This window comes from Oxyura jamaicensis, chromosome 12, assembly GCF_011077185.1.
Source record: "Oxyura jamaicensis isolate SHBP4307 breed ruddy duck chromosome 12, BPBGC_Ojam_1.0, whole genome shotgun sequence".
In the NCBI taxonomy this organism is placed as follows: domain Eukaryota; kingdom Metazoa; phylum Chordata; class Aves; order Anseriformes; family Anatidae; genus Oxyura; species Oxyura jamaicensis.
In genome coordinates this window covers 7,584,378-7,605,113 of record NC_048904.1, presented here as the reverse complement: position 1 = coordinate 7,605,113, position 20,736 = coordinate 7,584,378, and the positions used below count along the sequence as shown (strand labels likewise).

At 42.9% G+C, this 20,736-nt stretch overlaps 1 protein-coding gene across 1 annotated transcript in view; it reads left to right on the top strand.

The window, feature by feature from the left end:
- Positions 1 to 6: 6 nt before the first annotated feature.
- LOC118173066 (musculoskeletal embryonic nuclear protein 1) overlaps positions 7 to 20,736 on the top strand; it is a 39,526-nt gene continuing 18,796 nt past the window's right edge. Inside the window, exons 1-4 of the mRNA XM_035337309.1 lie at positions 7 to 204; positions 14,184 to 14,232; positions 16,056 to 16,151; positions 19,517 to 19,638. Coding sequence (XP_035193200.1) covers positions 30 to 204; positions 14,184 to 14,232; positions 16,056 to 16,151; positions 19,517 to 19,638 — 442 coding nt within the window. The 5' untranslated portion in view covers positions 7 to 29. The remainder of the gene's footprint in view (positions 205 to 14,183; positions 14,233 to 16,055; positions 16,152 to 19,516; positions 19,639 to 20,736) is intronic.

Here is a 20,736-nt window from a genome sequence, read left to right as displayed (position 1 = left end):
GCTGAGGCGGGCGCTGGCCGGGCCTCGCCATGGGGGCGCCGCCGCTCAACGGCAGCCTCGGCCCCACCGAGACGCACCCGCGGCCCGGCGGTGGGGCAGCGGCGGGGCCGGGCGAGCGCGGCTGTGAGAACGGGGCCCTCATGGACAGCTTCGGCATCTTCCTGCAGGGGCTCCTGGGCGTCGTGGCCTTCAGCACCCTCATGCGTGAGTGGCGGCCGGGACAGGGCGGGCCGCGGGGCCCTCCTCGCTGCCGGCCCCGGCCGGGCCTTCGCAGGGGGAGCGGCGGGGAGAGGCTTGGGGGGGCCGGGCCCGGCCTCCTGTCAGCCCGGGGCGGGGAGACGAGGCCGGGGCCGCTGCACGGCCGCCGCCACGCTGCTGACAGAGCCGGGAGGCGAAGAGGAACGGCGGGTGCGAGCGTTCGGCAGCTCGGCGGAAAGGCCGGGGTGCTGTTTGCCTTGGGGTTGTGCCGGTTGTTCCACGCCAGCCTCGTGCTCTTGGGGTTAAGTCAGAAGTTTGCTGCGTGCTTCGCGTTTCCTTCACGGGTAGCGATCGCGTTGAGCCTGAGAAGCTGCGCACACAGCAGGCATCGTCAGGGCGCTGAGCGGCCGCGCAGTCACCGGTCAAACATGCGGTGAGCCCGGGCAGCCTCATACCGGGGAGTCTGAGCGGCTTCCCACCAAAAAGGCTCCTGAGGAAGATGACACATTCAGCACGTGCTGTTGGTGTTAGAGTTAGGAGGAGGCGAAGGCCTGAGAACTGGGTGTTTGTATCAAAAGGTGATGCGCTACCGATGCTCTGCATCGAGACTGTTTTGTTTCTGGAGATGTTTCCACTTAAATCATTACACGTTTTGAGTATGCCTGTGAATATAAGGAAAAGCGAATACTTACCACAGGCAAGGAATATAAAAGCCTAGTTGTCAGCAGCACTTTCTAACTTCATTCTGCTTAAATATTTTTGATCCATGAGCTATTAGAAGGAGATTATCAGTGAAGTGCTTGTAATTGTGGGAGAGGGGAGTGGAAGGAAGGTAGCCAGTCCCCACCCCCGTACTGGTAAGAAAAGCGATCTGTTTCCGAAGGAGATTAGTGCAAAAAAAGTAGCAAATTGTTCTGCTTATGCTGGAAAGCAGGAGAGGTTTGTCCCAGTGTTGACAGCCGCGTTGTTTTCCACTTAACATTGGGCCTGTGCTGTAGCTGAAGGAGAAGCTGACACTGCCACGCAGACCAGTTGCACTGGTAAGGGAGCGCTGGTCTCCCAGTTAGGTGCTGTGTTGTGCTGGAAGGGCTGGTTCTGTTCAGTCTTCTAGTTTTGCCTTACTGTTTCCATCCTTTTTGTCGTACTCCAAGCAGCACCTGGCATGCTGTTCCAAAATCTTTCAAAGTTGTCCCAACAAACTCAGCAGGGCTTCTTTGTGCTCCACATGAGAGATCTGATGTGAGAGAGAAGCAGGAACTCACGGCTGAGGAGAGGGAGACCACGACGTCTCCTCTGCGGTCACCTCGGCACCTCCATAGCTGTTCTGTCCCAAGCTGGTGTGCCAGAAGGGACGACACAGCCCCTAGAGCTGGATCACGCAACCGGTACAGTGAGGAAAACAGAGCGATGCGGTTGTCCTTAGGCTCAAGTATTTCCTCTGGCTGTTTGGTACAACAGAGTGAGCGGCGCCGAGGAAGAAGCGAGCGGCTGTTGGCAGGGCTGGAGATCAGCTCCCATTCCGACAGCGTTAAGCCTCTATATGGAGCTTCCCTCCGTAAAATGCCAGGGAACTGAAGACATGGGACTGCCTGGTACTTACATTTAACTGGAAGGGGCAAGTCACTTTATTTATTTTTGAAAGGAAGCATCAGAAGGAGCTGTTCTAACACTTTGGATGCCATTACTAGTGCAGAATCCTCCTTTGGGGAAAGCAATGAGAGTAACATCAACAGAGATGTATTGCAAAACTGTTCGTTATGCACACTGGCTGTTCTCCTTTGAAAAATACTTGATTTGACATGTAAACAGTAAGAATTTTTCTGAAGTGGGTAAATCAGAGGGTGACCCAGGCTTGCCCTTTTCTTGGTGGCTCCTGCTGTGCTTGCATTCAGTTGAGTAAGGAATTACTGTTTTTTTTTCTGGTCATATAGTAACTAACTACAAGAGGAGGGCCTTTTTGTGCCTCGTCACTAGATGTTCATCTACAAATAAGTGAAGAACTTAAAGCAAAACTGCTTACGATCTGATGCTCCAGCTTGGTACCTTCCCGTGTGTCTGCCTGCCCGGTTGCCATGAAGTTATGCTATCACCCTCCAGTGGCATCAGTTGAACTTTGTCTTCCAAGGGCTGAGCACGTCGTTTGTTCTGTGTCAAGCTCTTCAGCGTGCCGGAGACGCAGTGCCTCTGACAGCTGGGCCATCAGCAGCCTCCCCAGTACATCCCTTCGCTGCTGGAGGGGCACAGGCAGGAAAGTTGTGGCAGGGACAGAGAATCTCTTGCTTTGATCTGGTGAAACTAAATCCGAGGTTTTCTTCCCTTTGTAGCTCACACCTCCTTGTTCTGTCGCACGGGGTGTGAAAAACAGTTTACCTTTTTACTTTACAGTAGTCTCTTAAGTATTTGAGTGCTGTTACTCCATTTCCTTCACGTTCAAATACACAACTTGTTGCAGTCCCCAGAGTTTTGCCTTGTAGTAAACAATTTGGCTAGTTATCAGCTGTCCTGGGCTTATTCCCTAACTCCCTCAGCCTAAGAATAACTTGCATTTGTTCTTACCACATAAAGTTGTTTGAGGCCTAAGAAATCCACAATTTAACCAAAATCACACTGATTTCACACCTCTCCAGCCCCTCTCCTTCCCTTCCTTCCTTCCTCATCGTCCATAAACCAGAGGAGTAAGCTCCTCCTCTGCTGTCCAAGTCATGAGGGGATATACCTGGTGCTGTCAGAGCTCACTGGTGTGTGAAGTAATTTTACCTGCTCTGGGTTCAGCTCTCTGCTGGGAAGCTGGAGGCCCCCTGGGACGATTTCCCCCAGGTGCTGCAGATGTTCTGGTACGCCACAAGTCGCACTGAAGTCAGGTTAGGTGACTTCTGCGGCTTCTCTCCTAGCTGCAGGCTCTGACTTGCTAAAAAAGGGAACACACCGATTTAAAAACTTTTTTTTCTCCAAACCTGCTTGGAATGGAAGCCCTTTCGGATTCTGTCTGCTAATTCTCACATCTGCTAGCCTGGTTTTTGAAGCCGGCTCCTTAATTTTGCTCTCATGCCTAAGCATGCGTTGGTTTTCCAGCCTGGTTTGTTTGAGCCAAGCCACTTGGTAGCAGGAAGTCGTGATGGGTTTCCGCAGCCGTAGGAGATGGATGTTTGTGCTTCACGTCAGCCAGGCAGACATGAGCCGTTTTTCAGTTTGCATTACAGCGCTCGTCTCTTACTTCATGGGGATATTGATTTAAAATGTCACGTTTGCTTCTTAGCTTTTATTTTTTTGGTTCTATAGTTATGTTTTTTATCACTGATGGCACAAAGCTAGTTTTAAATACTTCTGTATACCACGGGGTGTTCTGTCAGTAATCCCAAGTACCTTCTGAGCGTTCTCTGGCCAAGCTTTTAGTGATGAACATGGTGGGAGCACAGTAATCCCACACATCTATGACATAATGGTAAAGAATACAGTTATTATTAGCTAAAGCTGCAAAAAGGTGTGGGGAAAAACGTGTTGCCAATCCCTGGATCCTGTCTGTCACAAGCTTTGTCTAGTTTTTCATCCTGAATGTGTGCGTTTCTCAGCAGACCCTTACCGTGCCGGAGCGTGGATGAGTTTGTGTCGGGCTGCGTAGGAATGGCTGAGAAATCAGATATAAGTTGTACTGACAAATTATTGAAATAGAGGAGTCCTTTGGTGCTCTGCAGGTGAAAGGTTTGTGGCTGCCTGCAGGAAAGCATTAATATGCTGTAAAGGAGACCAAAGTGTGGGGGGCTGTTAATCTTTTATGGCTTCTTTACTGATTGTGTCTGTAAGGTAAAAGCTGCTGCATTCTCCAAAGTGAAATGCTTGAGTATAGGTGCTGGGAATAAGCGAGAAGTTGGGTTTGCTGTTGGTCTCGGCTTACATAGGGTATCTTTTATAAAGATTTTTCTCTATTTTGTTAAGGTGCCCTCTTTGTTTACAGTGCCCCAAAGGAAGCACCTTTAACAGCTGCGTCCTTACGTCCGTTTACTTTATAGCAAGGTTTCCCACCTGATCAGCCTGCCAGGAGAGTGATTGCTGCTTTGTACTGTAAGTTACCTTGTTAGATAGTTTGGTACAATTTGAAATGCTCTAGCAAAAATTAAAATTTCAAATGAATTACTTCATATTTTCTTCAGGGTACGGGAGTATTATTACAGGTACAAATGTTCCAGGAGCAGGAAGACAAAGTAACTCCAGTGACCTTTCAAACAAAAATTTGGCGTGAAGAAAACTATTAATTATGAAATAATTAAAGCACATCATTTTCAGGGCAAACGCTCTTGGCATGACTGGTTGTAGAGCTCATCCCGCACACGAGTCTCAAATCACAAACAGCACACCTCCTATGTATGGAGACGCGAGCAGCATTGCACGAGCCGTGCTGGCTCGTGCCTTGCAGGATGCACGTCGTCCTCGTCCGCAGAGCTCTGCGCAGGTGCTGGGTGGGTCGCCAGACGCATGCAGGACGTGGGCTTGGGGATCGCCTGCGTTGGGGCCCAAAAGGGGTGTGAAAGACCATGGCGGGAAGAAGAACGCCTCGGAGCAGCACCTTGGCGCTGTTTTGGTGCAAAGGAGATGTAAAAGTGACTTAGAGATGAGCGTTGTGCTGGGCATCCAGTAGAGAAGGAAAGCGATTTGGTTATTTTGGACTGGTTTGGCAGGTAAGGAGGCAGAGCGTGGTGAGCCAGAGCAGTGCTCTTGTCTGGAAAGCCGTGGGCAGGACCCGGGGTGGAACCAGGGCAGCCCTGCAGCTCTCCCAGGGAGCTGGCTGCTTGTGGCTGCAGGACCCAGGAGAGCCCCGTGAGGTCCTGCTGCTCCTGTACATCCTGTGAAGCATGGCGTTGCCTAAACTCATCAAAGGTTCTGCTGTGTTAGGTGCTTGTTTTTTTTGCTTTAAATAAAGCACCAGTCCTTTCTGTGGCATCCTCATCCACGTCTGAGACAAAAATGGGAGGTGCATTAGGATCCAAAACAGGACAAAAAGGCAGCCACATGGGTAAAAATTAGTTAAGTGAATTACTTTTACTGTGCTAATATTGTAGTATTTAGCATACAAAAGATGTAGTTCTGACCACTGCAAACTCTGCAGGAAAAAAAAATCTTGCTGAGAAGCATCTTATTGTACAAAAGCAAGTAATAATATGGCTGGGAGCTGTTCAGTTGATCCTTTTTTAAGGGAAGAAAAAAACAAAACAAAAAAACAACAACTGTAATGAATCTGGGAGTAACACCTTTGGGATTGTTTCTGATTTTTGGAAACTGAAGACCAACAATGTTGCTTTGTTGCATAGTTAGGTACGCATCTCTGCATTTACTGACCGTAGCAGAAACCTTTTCATAATGTTTAGTTCTGCTTAAACTACGTTACCTTGGGATTTACTTAGTTTTTTTGCAGGATGTCTCATGCTTTGTGGCGTATAGATTATAACAGCAATTTATTGGGTGGCTTAATGTCCTGGCAGCGTGACAGAGTCAGGTCATAAATATTTAGTGTCACTAAATGCAGCAAGTCTTCTGGAAATGCCATGTCAATATATATATATATTTATATATGTATTTATATATACGTAAAGAAAAAGGACAATTATTTTTGTCAACAAATAATCTGTAATGGTGAAGTAAGTTGCACTTTTCATTAAGAGTTGTCTGCTGCTGGTTTATCTTGTGGGCTCAGACTGTATGACACTGTTCTTATTACTCAGCTGATTGCTGGATATAATTATACTCCAGATAATAAGATTGTACTAAGTATAATTATGCATGTCATTCACATCATGAAATGTTTAGAAAAAAGGGTACATTATGTTGACATTTGGAAATTATTAAAATGATAAATTATCCAGAAACTGAGAAGCTGTGTTTAATCAGAAGTAACTTCTGAACTTAGCTAGCCTGTTGTTTAACTGTAAACTGCCTAATGAATTTTTGTTCCCGACTAATGTTTTATAATTGTATTTGTAAGGAGCTGATTTGCACAAATATACAGTGTGCATTTTTGCACTCTGCTGTGATGTTAATTCCATGGTTAATGAAGTTTGCAGACATAACGGGTATCTAACAAGGCCTTATCTTGTGGATGGTGCTGATGAAATGAAAAACCTGCTCTGCTTTCTCACGGCAGCGCACGTAGCACGGTACCACTCCAAGACTTCTTGACCCCAGCACGCCATGTACCTCGCAGACCTCGGTGTGTCAGTGCTTAACCTGCAGTGAGCGGCTTGCGTGAGGCTGCTTTGCGGAGGTCAGAGGGGTAGAGGGATTTGGCTTTGAATGGGAATAATTCAAGTTGCTCAGGATACCAATAGCCTGTTCTTCCACCACCAGTCCCGAGTTACACATTACACAGCCTCGTGCTTTGTGTTTCTGTTCTTATTTTGTCATAGATTGTGAATGTTGAGGATGGTGATGCGCTAAACAGATCTCTAAAGAGAGGTGAACGTCGGAGAGGAGTTCCTGAGTTGTGAAGGGTTTCAAAAGTAGCGGTGGGTTCTGTAGAACCAAATGTCCTCTGGTTTCTGGTAAAACTTAAGAAACCGCTGTCCTGGGCTTGAATGCTCAAAATGTGACCAAAAGCTGTTCGTTAGGGTTGATTCCATCAACCTTTGGCAGACACAAGGCAGATGAGCCAGCGACTCACCTTGTGTATGTGCAGAAACAGCCTTTGCTCGCTTTTTGTTGTTCTAGTCTAGTCATTTTCTCCCTTTGTCAGAAATACTTATTTTTCCGTGGAGCAAAAACGACTCTAAAATTACAACTATTCACAACTTACACGCGTGCCTTCCGTCTCTAATCATTTTTGAAGATTGTATGCTCTGAAATTTTAATTTGTTTTAGAGTAATCACCCTTAGTTTTTCATACTGGAAAATACCAGCTATCAACTATCATAAATTATTGTTTCAGGAGATGTTTCTTCTCTTGAGGCTGATGGTGAGACTACCAGCATATTTTAGTTTATGTGCATGGAATTTCAGTGCTCTCGTTGGAAGGTGATTGTAATGCTAGAAGATGAAATAGTCTAGAGAGCCTTAAAATCAGAAAGCAAACTTCAATTTGATGTTAAAAACTTGAGTTTTCTTATAGCAATAGGTTTCATAGTGCTGGCATTAGCTTTTAGTGCTGTGAAGCTTTTACTAAATTTGCACAAATGTTAAGAGGTATGAAGCTGTGTCATTAAGAATAATGCTCATGCAAGTGGAAACTGTTGCATGTTTTCATCTTGATTCAATAAAGACCTAATTGGTAGATACATTATATCAAAGAAATCTACATGCTTGGCCACTGACGCTCCCTTCATGATACTCATTTGTGTGAAAAGAACACCTGGAAGTGGGCTGTGTGTCTTTGGGGAGGTTTTTATTATTTTTAAGTGGTTGGTGCTATGTGAAATGTGCCTTGCTTTTGCAATTCAATGCTTTGATTATTTCATCAGCCTAGTAGAATAAATCTGGTTAGCAGAGCTACTTAGAATTTAAATGGACTTTATATTTAATGTATAAATCCACCTTTGGCCTCCTTGATTAAGTATTTTAGCTGTGTTTTTCATTGTCTACAAAGAGAAACCATTCTACGTGCTTTTTGGAAATGTCTGAATTTATGTTTTGGGCTTGGTTTCTGCTTCTAAGACTGTTCCAGCTGCTGGCGAAGAGTTTAATATTTTAATGAATGACGGGGTGAGTTTGTTGCTGTGCTTTGGCGGCTCTGTCAGTTCCCAGGAGCTGATTTAAAATAAGCGCTGTGAATAACTGAAGGTTCATTGATACCTGTTGTCATACGAATAATGTCGGGAAAGCTTCATCTATTATTGAGTGATCCGTGAGTGCTGTAGGTGAAAATGGTGCCGTGAATCGTAAATCGCTGCTTAGTGCACATTAATATGGATTGGTTCTATTTGTATTGCATTAAATAATTTATGTTTCCCAAATGGTTCTTCTTTTTAATGGGGGAAAAAGTCCCCTTGGCGATGGCAGACGGTACTTGCCAGTTCTCCTGAGGTGTGCGTATCGCACGGTGGGACGGGGCTTTCTGTAGCGCCCTGCCTCTTGTTCCTTGTAGTGTTTTCCTAGCACCTCATGCAGAGCTCAGAAGTGTTTTCAAGAGAGCTGTGTATGAAAATTAAACTTCTGAAGGCAATCTTACAGGCACTCCAGGTGCCAGAGGCTTAGGTTAGCTTCCCTTCAGCTATCTCCTATCTGCTGAGGAAGCAGAACAGCACGTGCCTCTGTCTGGAAGTGCTGGGGAGCTGATTTACGGGAGCCTTTCAGACAGGGACACCTGGAACGACGTCGTGTGTTACACACAGAGATAACGACTGCCAATTTTCTAAGACCAAATGCTGGCTCACAATTTAACGTTTGGGTAAATATTACCCAAGCCATTGGTGCCGCTTACCTCAGCGTTCTTAAAGCTTGCAAGATTTAACGTTTAGTGTTGCTGCACCATTGGCACTTATTTATTTGTGTGCTATTTATTTTCCTGATAGCGGTTTGTCCTTTCCTTTTCCACTCCGCTGCGCAGAGCAGCTTCGCGTCGTGCTGGCACAAAGCCCGTGCAGGGACAAGATTCACAGAGAGGCTGCTCGCTGGGTGCGGAAGCAGGTGGGAAGTAAACATCATTTTTGCAGGGGTCAAAGGACAGCACTGTACCTGTAACAGACAGTAGCTATGGTTCTCCTGTGTTTGTCCAGGAAGCACTGCTGCCTGCTTGGTGTGTTACGTGAAGTCCAGTGTTGACAAATCATTTTCCTCCTTCTTCTTTCATCCATGACAAGACAAAGAGCCCTGGTCATGAGATAGCTGGGCTTGGCTGATGCTCAGCTCTAGCGCATGTAACTCCACCATAAAACGGAGTCCCTTGTTCTCTGCTCTAACAGTCAGACCCGTTTATCTGGGGCAAAGTCCTTGCTGCCTAAAAGCTGTAGCCACGACCTTGCTCTAACTGCTGCCATTGGACCCATGTGCCTGGGAGAAGGTGTGCGGGCACCTCCCTGGACACTGAGTCTTTAGTCCCCCGATGCCCCCGAGTGACTGTCTGGGGCACTAAGCTTTACTGTGTCCTCTGTTTCTGTAGCATTTTTCCTTGGGTGACCATCTTTAACACACAAGTGTTAATTGCCCACGGATCTCTACACAGCCACTGAGGCCAAGGCCTTGGTGCAATTCAGAAAAGGGGCGTGGGTGCTGGCGTGGCTAACACTGCCTTCTGCCTTCCAGATGTCTGAGAAGTCCTTTTTGCAGGTGAGCTCATGCATTTCATGGTATGTGAGCCCTTAGCATGGGCTAAATTGAACTGCAGCTCCTGCTGTCTTTCTCTGATGCAGCTGTAGTGCTGGATGTGGTTCCAAATCAGTTGCTGCAGCTGGTGCTGCTGTGTCCAGGAGTGACTGGTCCAGGCAAAGAGCAAAAACGTGAGCAGCAGGCTTGCAGGGTGGCCAGTGTTTGAGTACCACGCTTGTAGTTAATGAGGCACAGGGAGAAAAGGAAGAATTACAGTGGGGCAAAGAGTGAATTACCAAGCACATGGAGCCGTTTCTTTTTTGTCCAGAAAAGTGTTCAGCAGCGTGACAAAAGCACTTGTCCTTTCAGTCTTTTGTGTTAACAAAGTCACACATTTATTACGTCTGTTTAAAATGAGTAAGTAAATGCCTATGTTCCTTTTCCTAAACTGAATGGAGGGAGATGCTGAGCTCAAAAGCATTGCAAAAGCTGGTTTGTGGCTTACAGACTCATCCTTTTGTAAGGCATGCTTAGCTCATTCTTGTTAGACATGTAGTTTCTTGCAAGGTTAGTTTAAAAAAAATTAGTCTGGCGAAATCTGTAATTTCTTATTCCTTCCTTGCTGCTACCAAAGAAATAATGAGGGGATCAAGTGAAACTCCAACTACAAGCCTCTTAAAACTGTGTGAAAGGGAGGTAAGTTCAAACATATGATAAAGAGCACAGGTAATGTAAAATTCAGTGATAGTTGTCATTGCATGATGGTGCGAATCGTTTATCCTTACAGGATTTTCAGGAATTATTAGTGTGCATCTTCTTGTTTGTAACAGACATGGTTCCCACTGCTTTGGCAAAGTGTTGATGGTAACAAGTGGAATGGGGTTTCTGACGGCCTTCCTAAACAGAATTGGAGATCATTGAAATCTGGCCTGCATACGTGGTTGACTTCTTACATGGTCCAGCTGCAGCAGGTTCCTCATTCGTAAATTCAGTGCATTCCAGTAAACGTGTGTGTGTATGGCTTGTAGCTTGCTGAACTTTGGTCCTTGGGTACGTATGTGGCTCAGATCCTGGAGCTCTTAAGCATCATATCGCAGGACGGTGATTTTTAGACCCCCCAGGCTGACTTCTGCTGGAAGGGACCCCTCTGGGCAGCTTGTTGCAGAGTTCAGCTGCTCTCGCTGGAAATTTTCTACTTCTGTCATGTTGGAATTTCCCTGGTCGCAGCTCGTGTCGGTGTCCTGCTGCATCTGTCATAAGGGCTGGTTCTGTCTGTGCTGTAGCTGCCCACACGTACTAGCAGATTTGCATGTGTGACGTGCAAATGTGCTCTTATCCTCGCTAAATTTCCCCCTTTCCATTTTCTTCCCTTTGGGTGGCTCAGCTGTTGCTTTGCTGAGGTCTGGTGACAGTGACAAGGAGGAGGTTTATGAAACATTTTGTGACATGCTTTGGTTTTGACCTCATCTCGAAGAAGTTTTGCGAAGTGCTGGAATACAGGTGGAATTCCCAGCTCTGTCGTGGGAGGAGCAGGGTTATTGCAGTGCAGTTGCAGAGAACATCAAACACATTGAATATTCTTTAGCTTGCTTTCATTCATTTGAATTTTAAATTGGTGAGCTACAGAAATCTTTTTAGATCTTTATTTGGATCAGAAAGAGTCTTATTGTGAGCTGCCAGAATGCGTGTCTAAGGAATTCAGTAAAACACAGTGTGCAGACCCGTTTTGAACACTTGAGTCGGGTCAGTTTTGGTGCTGATACAAGAGAAACCATCTGGAAACCTGGAGTGCTTACCTCCATAGTGATGTTGTTTCGCATCAGGAAGGTCTTTCCTGGGGGATTTTCTTTCTTAGGGTGAAGAAGGGAGAGAAGGGAAGACTGACTTCCATGTGCAGGCACAAGCGTTGCTTTTCCTACGGACAGCACGGAGAGGTTTACTTCACCTCTGGTCTGTGTTCATATATATGGCCTTTACTCTTCCCTGTGCGTCTCCAGATTTCTGGAATACTAAATGTAAAATGTACTGTGTTGAAATAACTGTTAGAAACCCTTCTGTTATCCCTAGAAACTTCATGAAACATGAAGACAATTCACTGAACTTGAATTTCGCACAGCTCATGCTCTGCCTTGTGTGCCTATCTGGCTGCCCCCGTGCTTGTTGGCTGAAGTGAAAAATTTTGTTGCCTTCCCTGAAAAATTACGGCATTGAAAGTATAAGTTAGCAGCACTTCTCTCTTCCTTCATAATTCAGCATGGAATTCTGAACGTTATTAGGTAATTAATGTTAAATACAGGGAATTCTTGGTAGTGCGAGCCTCACACTGGAAACTGAAGCATATGTCCTGGCCGCAGCCACAGGTTCGGGGTGGGCAAGAGCTGCTTTCCCAGCTCCCTGCAGAAGATGTGCCATGCCCATCGCTCGCTGCAGGAAAGGCGAGTTGCTCTTCCCTGAGCCTTGAGCCTCTCTGGAGCAATAGCTCTGGGTGACAGCAAAACTGATCTGTGCAAAAATACCTCCAGGGCCCTCGTATGTCCCAGGTGCCTGGTGTTTGCTGGCATGGAGCTGCGAGAAACCGCACTGAGAACCCAGCCTGTTTCGTGTAGGTCAGCTGAGCTTGCAAACGTATTGGCCCACGTTCATCAGGTAGCAGCTTGTAAAGCACTTAAACACAGCATCCTGTTTAATTTTTGTAATTGAGTGGGGCTGGAAGTTTGTGTTATGATCAGCTGTATAAAGCATCCCTGAAGTTGTCGCTGGAGCCTTTCAGAGTTAACTCTCCTGTTCAGTGTTAACTCAAATGAAATGTTTTCAGAATTGGACGGAGAAATCAGAGCTTCCAAAGTCATTTCGTATTCTATCAGTACTGAGAAAAAGGTGTTGGTGGAATTGGTTTTAGGTAATCCCTTCTTGTGAATATGTATCTCAAGAAAGGAATTCATGAGCTCATACAACTTCTTCGTAGTGCTAATAGACAAAAACCTGAATTTGGAGTTCTTCCCCCAAGGTCTGTGGATCTTATCGGTTTAATTCCTACTGTGTCCGCAGGAAAGTGCCTTGCACAAAACCTGCAGTAAGTTGCAACTTGTCGTTTTTCCATTTATTTTGACTTGCTTTGGAGCTTCCTTGTCACTTGCAAAAGTGACACTAATTAAAATCATCCATGTTGTGGCCGGGGAGGTTTTGTCATAAACAGTAAGCTGGTGAACTCAGCTGAGCAGTGCTCGTTTCTTAACGCAGGTTTTATATTTATGGCATGCTGTTCACAGGGAAAACTGCTGGCAAACATTGCTGTTACAACTTTATCGTTGGGGTAATGTGCAGTCTTTTCCTCTTGTCACTTCTAATTTCTAATGGACGTATTATATGGGGTAAAACACAGTTTATCTCTGCTGTCAGAGGCAGTAACAGGGCAGAAACTAGAATATATACAGCATCCCATTTGAAACTTATATTCATCTCTAACACCTGGAGATACCTGTTAAAAAACCTACTGATATTTTGCCTGACCTGCTGTGGTTTGTGCCTTCAAGGCAGAATCTCTGCAAGTTGAAGGGGAGGAGGGGAACCAAGGCTTAAAACCTTTTATTATTATTATTATTATTTTTATTATTTTATGAGACAGCTTCTAAAATAATAGAATAAATGGTTATTGTTCAAGATTGATGTTAAAGGCGCTGATCGGTGACACTGAACTTGAGGTGGTATGGAAAGACTGTGGGCAGTGAAAGCCATCCTTCCTGGAAGGGTTTTTCATTACCCCGTTACTGTTGGTCTGCCAGTGTCTGAAGACGGGACAAGCCGTGTAGATGAGGTGGTACGAGGCTACAGGCCAGCCACCCTGTATGTATGGCTGGTTGCTTTTATCCCTTACCCCTCTATTTTTCCTCTACAAATCACCTTGACCCCACCTTTTCCCCAAATTTGGCTTCTCCCCTAAGGAACCCTTAATAAGTCCCATAAATGCCCCAGGGCTCTTCCCCACGTCCCATAAGGTGTCCCGCGATGCCCTGTTCCAGTGGTGCCCCCGGTCCCTCCGAGCCCCCCGGGCTTCTGCTCCTTCGTGGGGGCACAGAGAGCTTCCTGGCACGTAACCACTCATGTTGTCAGTGGTAAGAAGATGGAGGTGGTCAAACGTATCCCTGTGGGTTGGGTTTTCCTTGTGTATAGTTGGCTTCTATTTTAATACTGCTTTTCCTTGAGGTTGTCTTTTTTGTAGGCTAACAACTATCAACCTTCCTGTGAAGGGAGTATCTGATTAAGTAATCTGTCCAATTTCCCTTTTGGAATTCAATTTGCACACAAAAGTCCAATTTGTCATCCACAAAATAAATACACTTTGTCAGAGAAAGTTTGTCCTGTTACTAATTCTTTAGATTTATTTCTGATATTACAGATTGCCACTACATTGCAAGTAATACTTTCCTATTTGACTGTTGATCTCCAGTGAATGAAAGAAACTGCTTTTTCTAATAATACCCTGAACTTGCTTTACTATCGGAAATTAAATTTTCTGGTTGGGTGATCATAAAAGCTAAGGCCATTGAAATGGTGGTCAGGTAACAGATTATTTGTAGGTGATAGAAGGGAGACAGTTGCTTTTAAAATCTATCTTTGGAGCTTCATAAAGTGAAATACGGGTGTATAAGACCTAATTTATTGAGGAGTAACGCTTCTGCAAGATGATTTGCTTTTACTTCTCTATATTTCTATTGCTCTATGAGTTGCTGATTATCTCCAATTGTTTCTTTCTTTTGTAGTAAAACGCTTCAGAGAACCAAAGCATGAAAGACGTCCTTGGAGAATATGGTATGTTTCTGCATGGCTCACTCCTTCTTTTTAGCTTCCTGCATGTTTTAGAAGCCGATAGAATGATTGTCTGCATGTGATGATGATGATTTTAAAAAAATTGATGACAAGAAAGTGATGAATAAATGACGAACAAAACAGTTACAAAAACACATGATTTAACAAAATGTTGTGTTCTTATGAATATTTCCCTGCTAGTTCATTCCCACTAGACATTGCCAGGAGCCTTCATGAAGATGTGCGTTTAGACGTAAAGCTTAAAGTTGCACTTCCTCCTGAGGATGGAAACTAAAACTGCCCCACGATGCTAAGCTTAAACAGATGTTCTTGTTCTGTAGCTGTCCTAGTTTTTGTAATAGAGAAAATGGTATGGTAAAAGATATAATTTCATAAGCCATTAAAGAACATGTAGTATAAAAAGTATATTTATTACCTTTTAAATGTTGTTGTAGTGATGCCAACATAACCTGTCTTAGTTGTAAGTAGAGACTGGTGTAAAATTTAAGCTGCTGTTTGTTCCAGGTGTTACAGACTATAATGCTTTGTTTTTTCTTCAGTGGCTTATATTCATCTTTGATTCATTGTGATTAAATTCATCATACAGTGCTGCTTTTCATAATTAATCTTGACCTTTATTTTATGGGAAAAAATAAATACAAAATCTTTGTGTACTACAGTCTACTTCAGCCTGAAATTCTGGCTAGCGCTGCGGTAGCTTTTAATTTTTAAGCCAAGAATCTCGTCCTGAGATTTGAGTATTGTTATTTATAGTATGTTGTAGTGATTAGATAAGTAACGTTCTGGCTTCCTGCCTCATCTCCAACATTGTGCTCTCAGTGTTGGGCAATGAATGAGAGAGAATAAAGTTTAATACCAAATTGTCAGGGAGGGTAGATGAATTCATGCATATAATATTGTTTTGGATCTATTTTGGGGCTTTCTTTAGACACGGAAACAACAGGCAAAATGAGTGCTGGTCTGTATAAAGAACACACTCTTGCCTACATAATACTTTTGACACACAATTCCTATATTTAACATATTTAATAAAGCATCATGGGAAGTTAATAAGTATAAAATAATAAAAGAGTTGGAAGGGGCAGGAATCAATGTTGAATTTGTCCCTAAGTGGTGTTTTTTAAAAATATTTTCACAGTAAGTAGGAAACTATTTTCTTCCTGTCTGTCTTTTGCTTTAGAGATCGTGGTTTAAGGGTGATAACTCCTTTGCAGTGAGGTCTTGAAGCTGTTGTGCTTTAGCTAAAATTCAGGGAGGCTACTTCATGCTTTTAGGTGAAAAATACTAATGATGGAGTTTTAGCAAAATGCTATAGATAAAGGAAACATTAACCAGCTATTAAATTGTTCATCAACAAGCATGTGATGACAATTTTACCTCTGTCCCTGCCATAAACTTACTAAAAATACATAAACATAAAAGGACTGAAATGTCTTGCGAGCCTGAGATACTCATTGTTTACAGAAGGTTATTAAAGATTTAGATAGGTTTAGTGAAGATTAGCTCATGGATAATGCGTATGATACCAGGAGAATCTCTTGTCTTTAAATTTTCAGCGCCAAGGCCTTGAGTTGGTATGATTTGATTTATCGTTAGCAAGATTCCATGAAAAAAAAATAGCAAAGGGTTGAATTTGAAGTGGAGCATGGTTAAGTAAGTTAAATACCATGGCATGTTATCCTTCTGGTGTTCTCATTTGAAGAAAAATGAACAATTGGGATGGAATTTTAATATAAATTCGCATTGTTCCTACTGTGTTGTAAACAGTTTCGAGTGTCCTAAAAGCTGTTTTTTACTCTCTACAGGTTTTTAGATACTTCCAAGCAAGCCATAGGGATGTTGTTCATCCACTTTGCAAATGTCTATTTATCAGACCTTACAGAAGAAGACCCTTGTTCACTGTGAGTGTTTAATTTTTGAATAGTTGGTCTTTATGGAGGTTCTGCTGTTGAGTTTGCTGTACTTGGACACTAATGCAAGATACATCAGAGAAACAAATTTGCATGCAAAACGTCAGTCACTTTCAAAGTACTATGTTTTAAACATAGTTAATCAAGGATCAGAAATCTCCTTTTAGGTTATGTCTGGCAGGACCTAGAAAAGTGGCTTTTTGTTTTGTTTTGTTTTGTTTTCCCCCCTCTGGTCTGTGTATGGGTGTTTCAGACAGAGTAAACTTGCTTCTCCCCCTCCAGTTACTGAATGAGGATTTAGGATGCACATTGTAATATGAGGCTGTTTGCTGAAGGAGGTAAGAGATACTAGGGACCAGTGGAAGTGAATGTAAAGTTGTGTACACCGACCTCTAGCTTCAACATTCAATGCAGCAAGGCTTTAATATAAAGTCAGGTTGCTTTCAGGGATATTAAGCAAAAATTGTCCCTGCTTGTATTTTCTTCAGAAAACTGCATCAGCTACTGCAGTATCATTTTTACTCTGTTAAAAACAGAAAATCTTGCCTGGTACCGAGGCAGTGAGTGCAAAAATTAATTTTGCAATCTCACACTTGGAGCAGTGTGACTAAGTAGGTAAGCATTTCCCTGTAGTGTATTAAACCTGAAGAATCTATGACTAAGACTCTGTCAGGCTTTTTAGAGGAACTGCTGAAGCAAATGACAGTTGTTTGGGTTTCTTATTGATGGGGCTCGTGCTCAAAGAAACCTACGCTTTTCTTGTAATAGGAACTGCGAAGTTACTTTTAAATGTCTAGTAATTTGCCCCTGAAAACCAAATGCAATTCCTTCCATGGCAATTGCTCACAGATGTCCTTTGGTAAACAAAGGAGCTAAATAGCTCAAGGAATATGTTTGTTGCTTCCTAAGACTAAATGTTTCATTTGCCTTATTTCTCTTTAGTTTCCTCTGTGTTTTCACATGATATAAATGTGCCAGTAAAACACTGCTTTTCTCCTCCCACCACAAAGCATTCTGGTAGGGAAAATGCATTTACTTTAACACACTAACTGTAGAAGTTAGGATATAAATATGAGAGTTTCAGTAATACCAGGCATCATGGTAAGATCTTTTTGGTTACGGTTTTAAGAATTTCCTGATAATTTACAAAAACTGACAGGTGTAAATTGCTTTTATTTCATTTTCATACATATATTTAAGCAAGCTAACCAAAGAGTGTTTAGAATTGTTAGCATTCAAAGTCAAAGCTTAAGACGTCATTAAAATATTTTTAAAATAACTTTTTGTATTGTCGGAGTTTTTAAAATAAATGATTTGCTAATGTGTGTTCTCTTCTACATGTTTCCATATAGTCTACATAACTTTATTTTCAAATACCACTTTTAACATAAATGTAATGTGACACATAACAAAGGCACGGCTGCCATTCGCTGCTCGTAGGATAACTGTGGAGTTGTGCAGTTCCTCAGATAAGGGTGCGGGTCCTCCTTGTTGGCAGAAGAAATAGCATGCTGTATCAACCAAAGCCACTTGTCTTTCCTTGGGGAAAAAAAATATATCTTAAGGTTACAAGTGGGTCAAAATTACTGAGTAAAAGCAATGTTTCTGTATGTGACTTCAAATAATAGTCATTTGAGTCAGTGAACCCAAACACGGATAGTTTTCTGTGCTTTCCTGTTTTGTAGCGTGGCGGTTATTTTCAGAACAAAGCCAGAAAATGAAGGTTTAGAGAACATTGTGGTTGGAAAGAACCACGTCTGGAAGTTGCCATTCGTTACTTTGGAGATGTAATGCTCTGCGTCAGGCAGGCACGGGATGAGGTGAGAGCCCATGGTGCCAGCCCGGAGCCCGCCTGCTGCCAGCAGCGCGGCCGGGCACGGTGGGATGTGCCCAGGTGTCGGCACAGCTCTCCTGCCTGGCCGGGTGGAAGCCTTCCTGCCGCGGGCTTACAGCAGCCCCTGGTGGCCTCAAGCGGCTCCTGTAGGCTGCTAAGTGCTGGGCTTCCTCTGCCAAGCACTAAACCTTGATTTCTGGGTTTTTCAAATAGAAAGTTCATTAAAACTATGATTTGACGCAACTGTTAGAAAATAACTATTTTTAGAAAGTTTGTGGATATGTCTTTGCTTAAGCAAGACACGTTCAATTCGTATTTATTCTTGAGCTGCTGCTTGAACAAGATTTTGAGGATCAAAGCAGCTCCTCCTTTACTGCTCCGATTGCACATGCTGTGTATCTGCTTTCCACTTTCTGATGATATTTTGTCCACGTGGACTTGCCTCTGCAGCCAGCAGGAGCCCCCAGCTCTCTGATTTGTTATTTTAACAGATTCTAAAAATAGGATTCTAGATCCTATGGTCTCTAGAGTTTACCATAAGCATTTGGAATTGCCAAATAAGACTCAGTCACAGGGATTTACAGTGTGGTGTGCAGCTGGGATAACCGTCGCTGGCTCTTTCTCAGCTGCTGTTTTGTTCAGCCAAAATGGAGCAGTGGTAAACAAACCAAACTGACTTGCAAGATGCTTTGAAGTTCAGCTGTACTATTTAATGGACCTAAGAACTAATTTGCAACCCATAGTGAGCTCTGGTTTCTTGAGGCATAGGTGAGATCTCAGGAGTTCCTTCTGAAACAATTAATAGTGCAGCAGTTGTGTGTCCGTTACACTTTATTTTTTTTTCCCTCGGACGGCTTGTTCTAGATTCAATTTCAGATGTTTGTTAGGTATGATTTGAAGTGCTAAAGCAAATCACTTTCTGCTAAACTCTTAAGTAATTTGAAATGTGGTTTTGATAATGGCTTTGATAGTGACTGTTGTTCCTTGTCAGCTCTGGTAGAGTGCTCCTTCAAGCAAGAGAGAACTGCTTGTGGGGCCTTCCCCATCAGAATCTAAGTGTTTTAGGTTGTTGTTGTGTTTTGTGTTTTTGTTTTTGTTTTTTTCTTCAAATTCTGTGAGGTGTTAAGAACAACAACAAAAAAAAAGTTATCTTATTCTTTTTATTCCCCTGGTTTTATTCAAATAGAGTGTTTCTATGCAGAATGAACTGAACGATGGGAAAAAGGAAATCTTTTTAATTTAAAGACAAAAAATGAATATTGGAGTTTATAGAGAGGATGCACACACACAGTTCATGGAAATATAAGTTGAAGCTTAAGTTTAAGGTCAGAAACAGAATGTTAAGACTCTCATAAAACTATTTAAATTTTATGCGATGTAGGTACAGAAGTGGGTAAATGATTAATCTCAATGCTGTGGCTTTTCAACATATATGAAGATCTATCAATTGTGGTGCAAAAATACATGCAACTTCTGGAAAATGGACTCTTACTCCTTGTTTTCTTTACGTTTTTCCTTTCAGGTACCTTATCAACTTCTTGTTAGATGCCACATTAGGGATGCTGTTAATCTACGTTGGTATACGTGCAGTCAGCAGCATTGTGGAATGGCAGCAGTGGGAGTCCCTTCGCTTTGGTGAATATGGTAAATGTTTCTGTTGTTGCACTAAAATACCTTCCAAGACAGAATTTTGGAATATTTCAGCTAACAGTTCACTGATCTTTAAGTCATTACACAGTTGTTATAGTGGCTATTGTAGAATTTCACTTGTCAGCAGCACTCTGTATCTTGGCATGCAAATTCTGTGTTGCAAAGTTTAACATATCTTTAAGCATTTAGCAAGGTTTGGAACAACTGCTTGATTTTCTTGTTGTTAGGAGTGATTGAACAAGTTATGGTACTGGCTAATCTTGGGTTAAAAAACAACAGGATAACTGTACTCTGAAACACTTTAAATAAATGGTAGCTGGAACATCATTTCCTATTAAAGCTTTCACTGCACCACATGCCGTTGTCTGAAGATACGGGTTGAGCATTCTGCCAGCCCTCTTTAAAGTAAACAAGCACATATCTTTGTGAAGAGAATGTGCTTGTCCTCAAGTGTAGGGATCACTTGAACTCCTGCATGCAGGGCTTGTATCTGATGAAAAATGCACAAGTCTTCCTTACAGGCTAAGAAATACAGATGTGAAATTACTTTCATGTGAAGTTGTGGGTTTTGTCTTCTGTTAGCCACTGCAGTCTGCTGACCTGCAGAAACTGTGGCTTTGCAGGTGCAAAAAAACTTGCTGTATAAATGTACACAGCATTCAGTTCTGTTCAACCTGATATTTTCAGATCATTTAGTCTGGTGGGCTGGGAATGGAAGTGCTGTATAAATACTAAAAATTGCACTTGAAGCTCCTTGAAATAAGAATGCGGGGAGGGGTTGTCTTACAAGAGAGCTATGGCTCTTTACCAGAGAAAAAAAACACACTGTACTTTAAAAATAATAACAATAATGTTTGCCTAACAAAGTAAAAGCTTTTGTAGCAGTTTCATAATTACCATTGTCTGGTTTTGTATAAGAAAGACAAAAAAAATAAAAATAGCCAACCAAACAAAAAACCTAAGTGGCTAACAAAATAAGGCCTTGTTAAATTCAAGTACTTTAAATGGTTGGGAATTTTGCAATTAAATCAAATGGCATTAATTGCTGTTTGTTTTTAATGTCACAAGTTTAAAATAAATAAATGCCTGGCA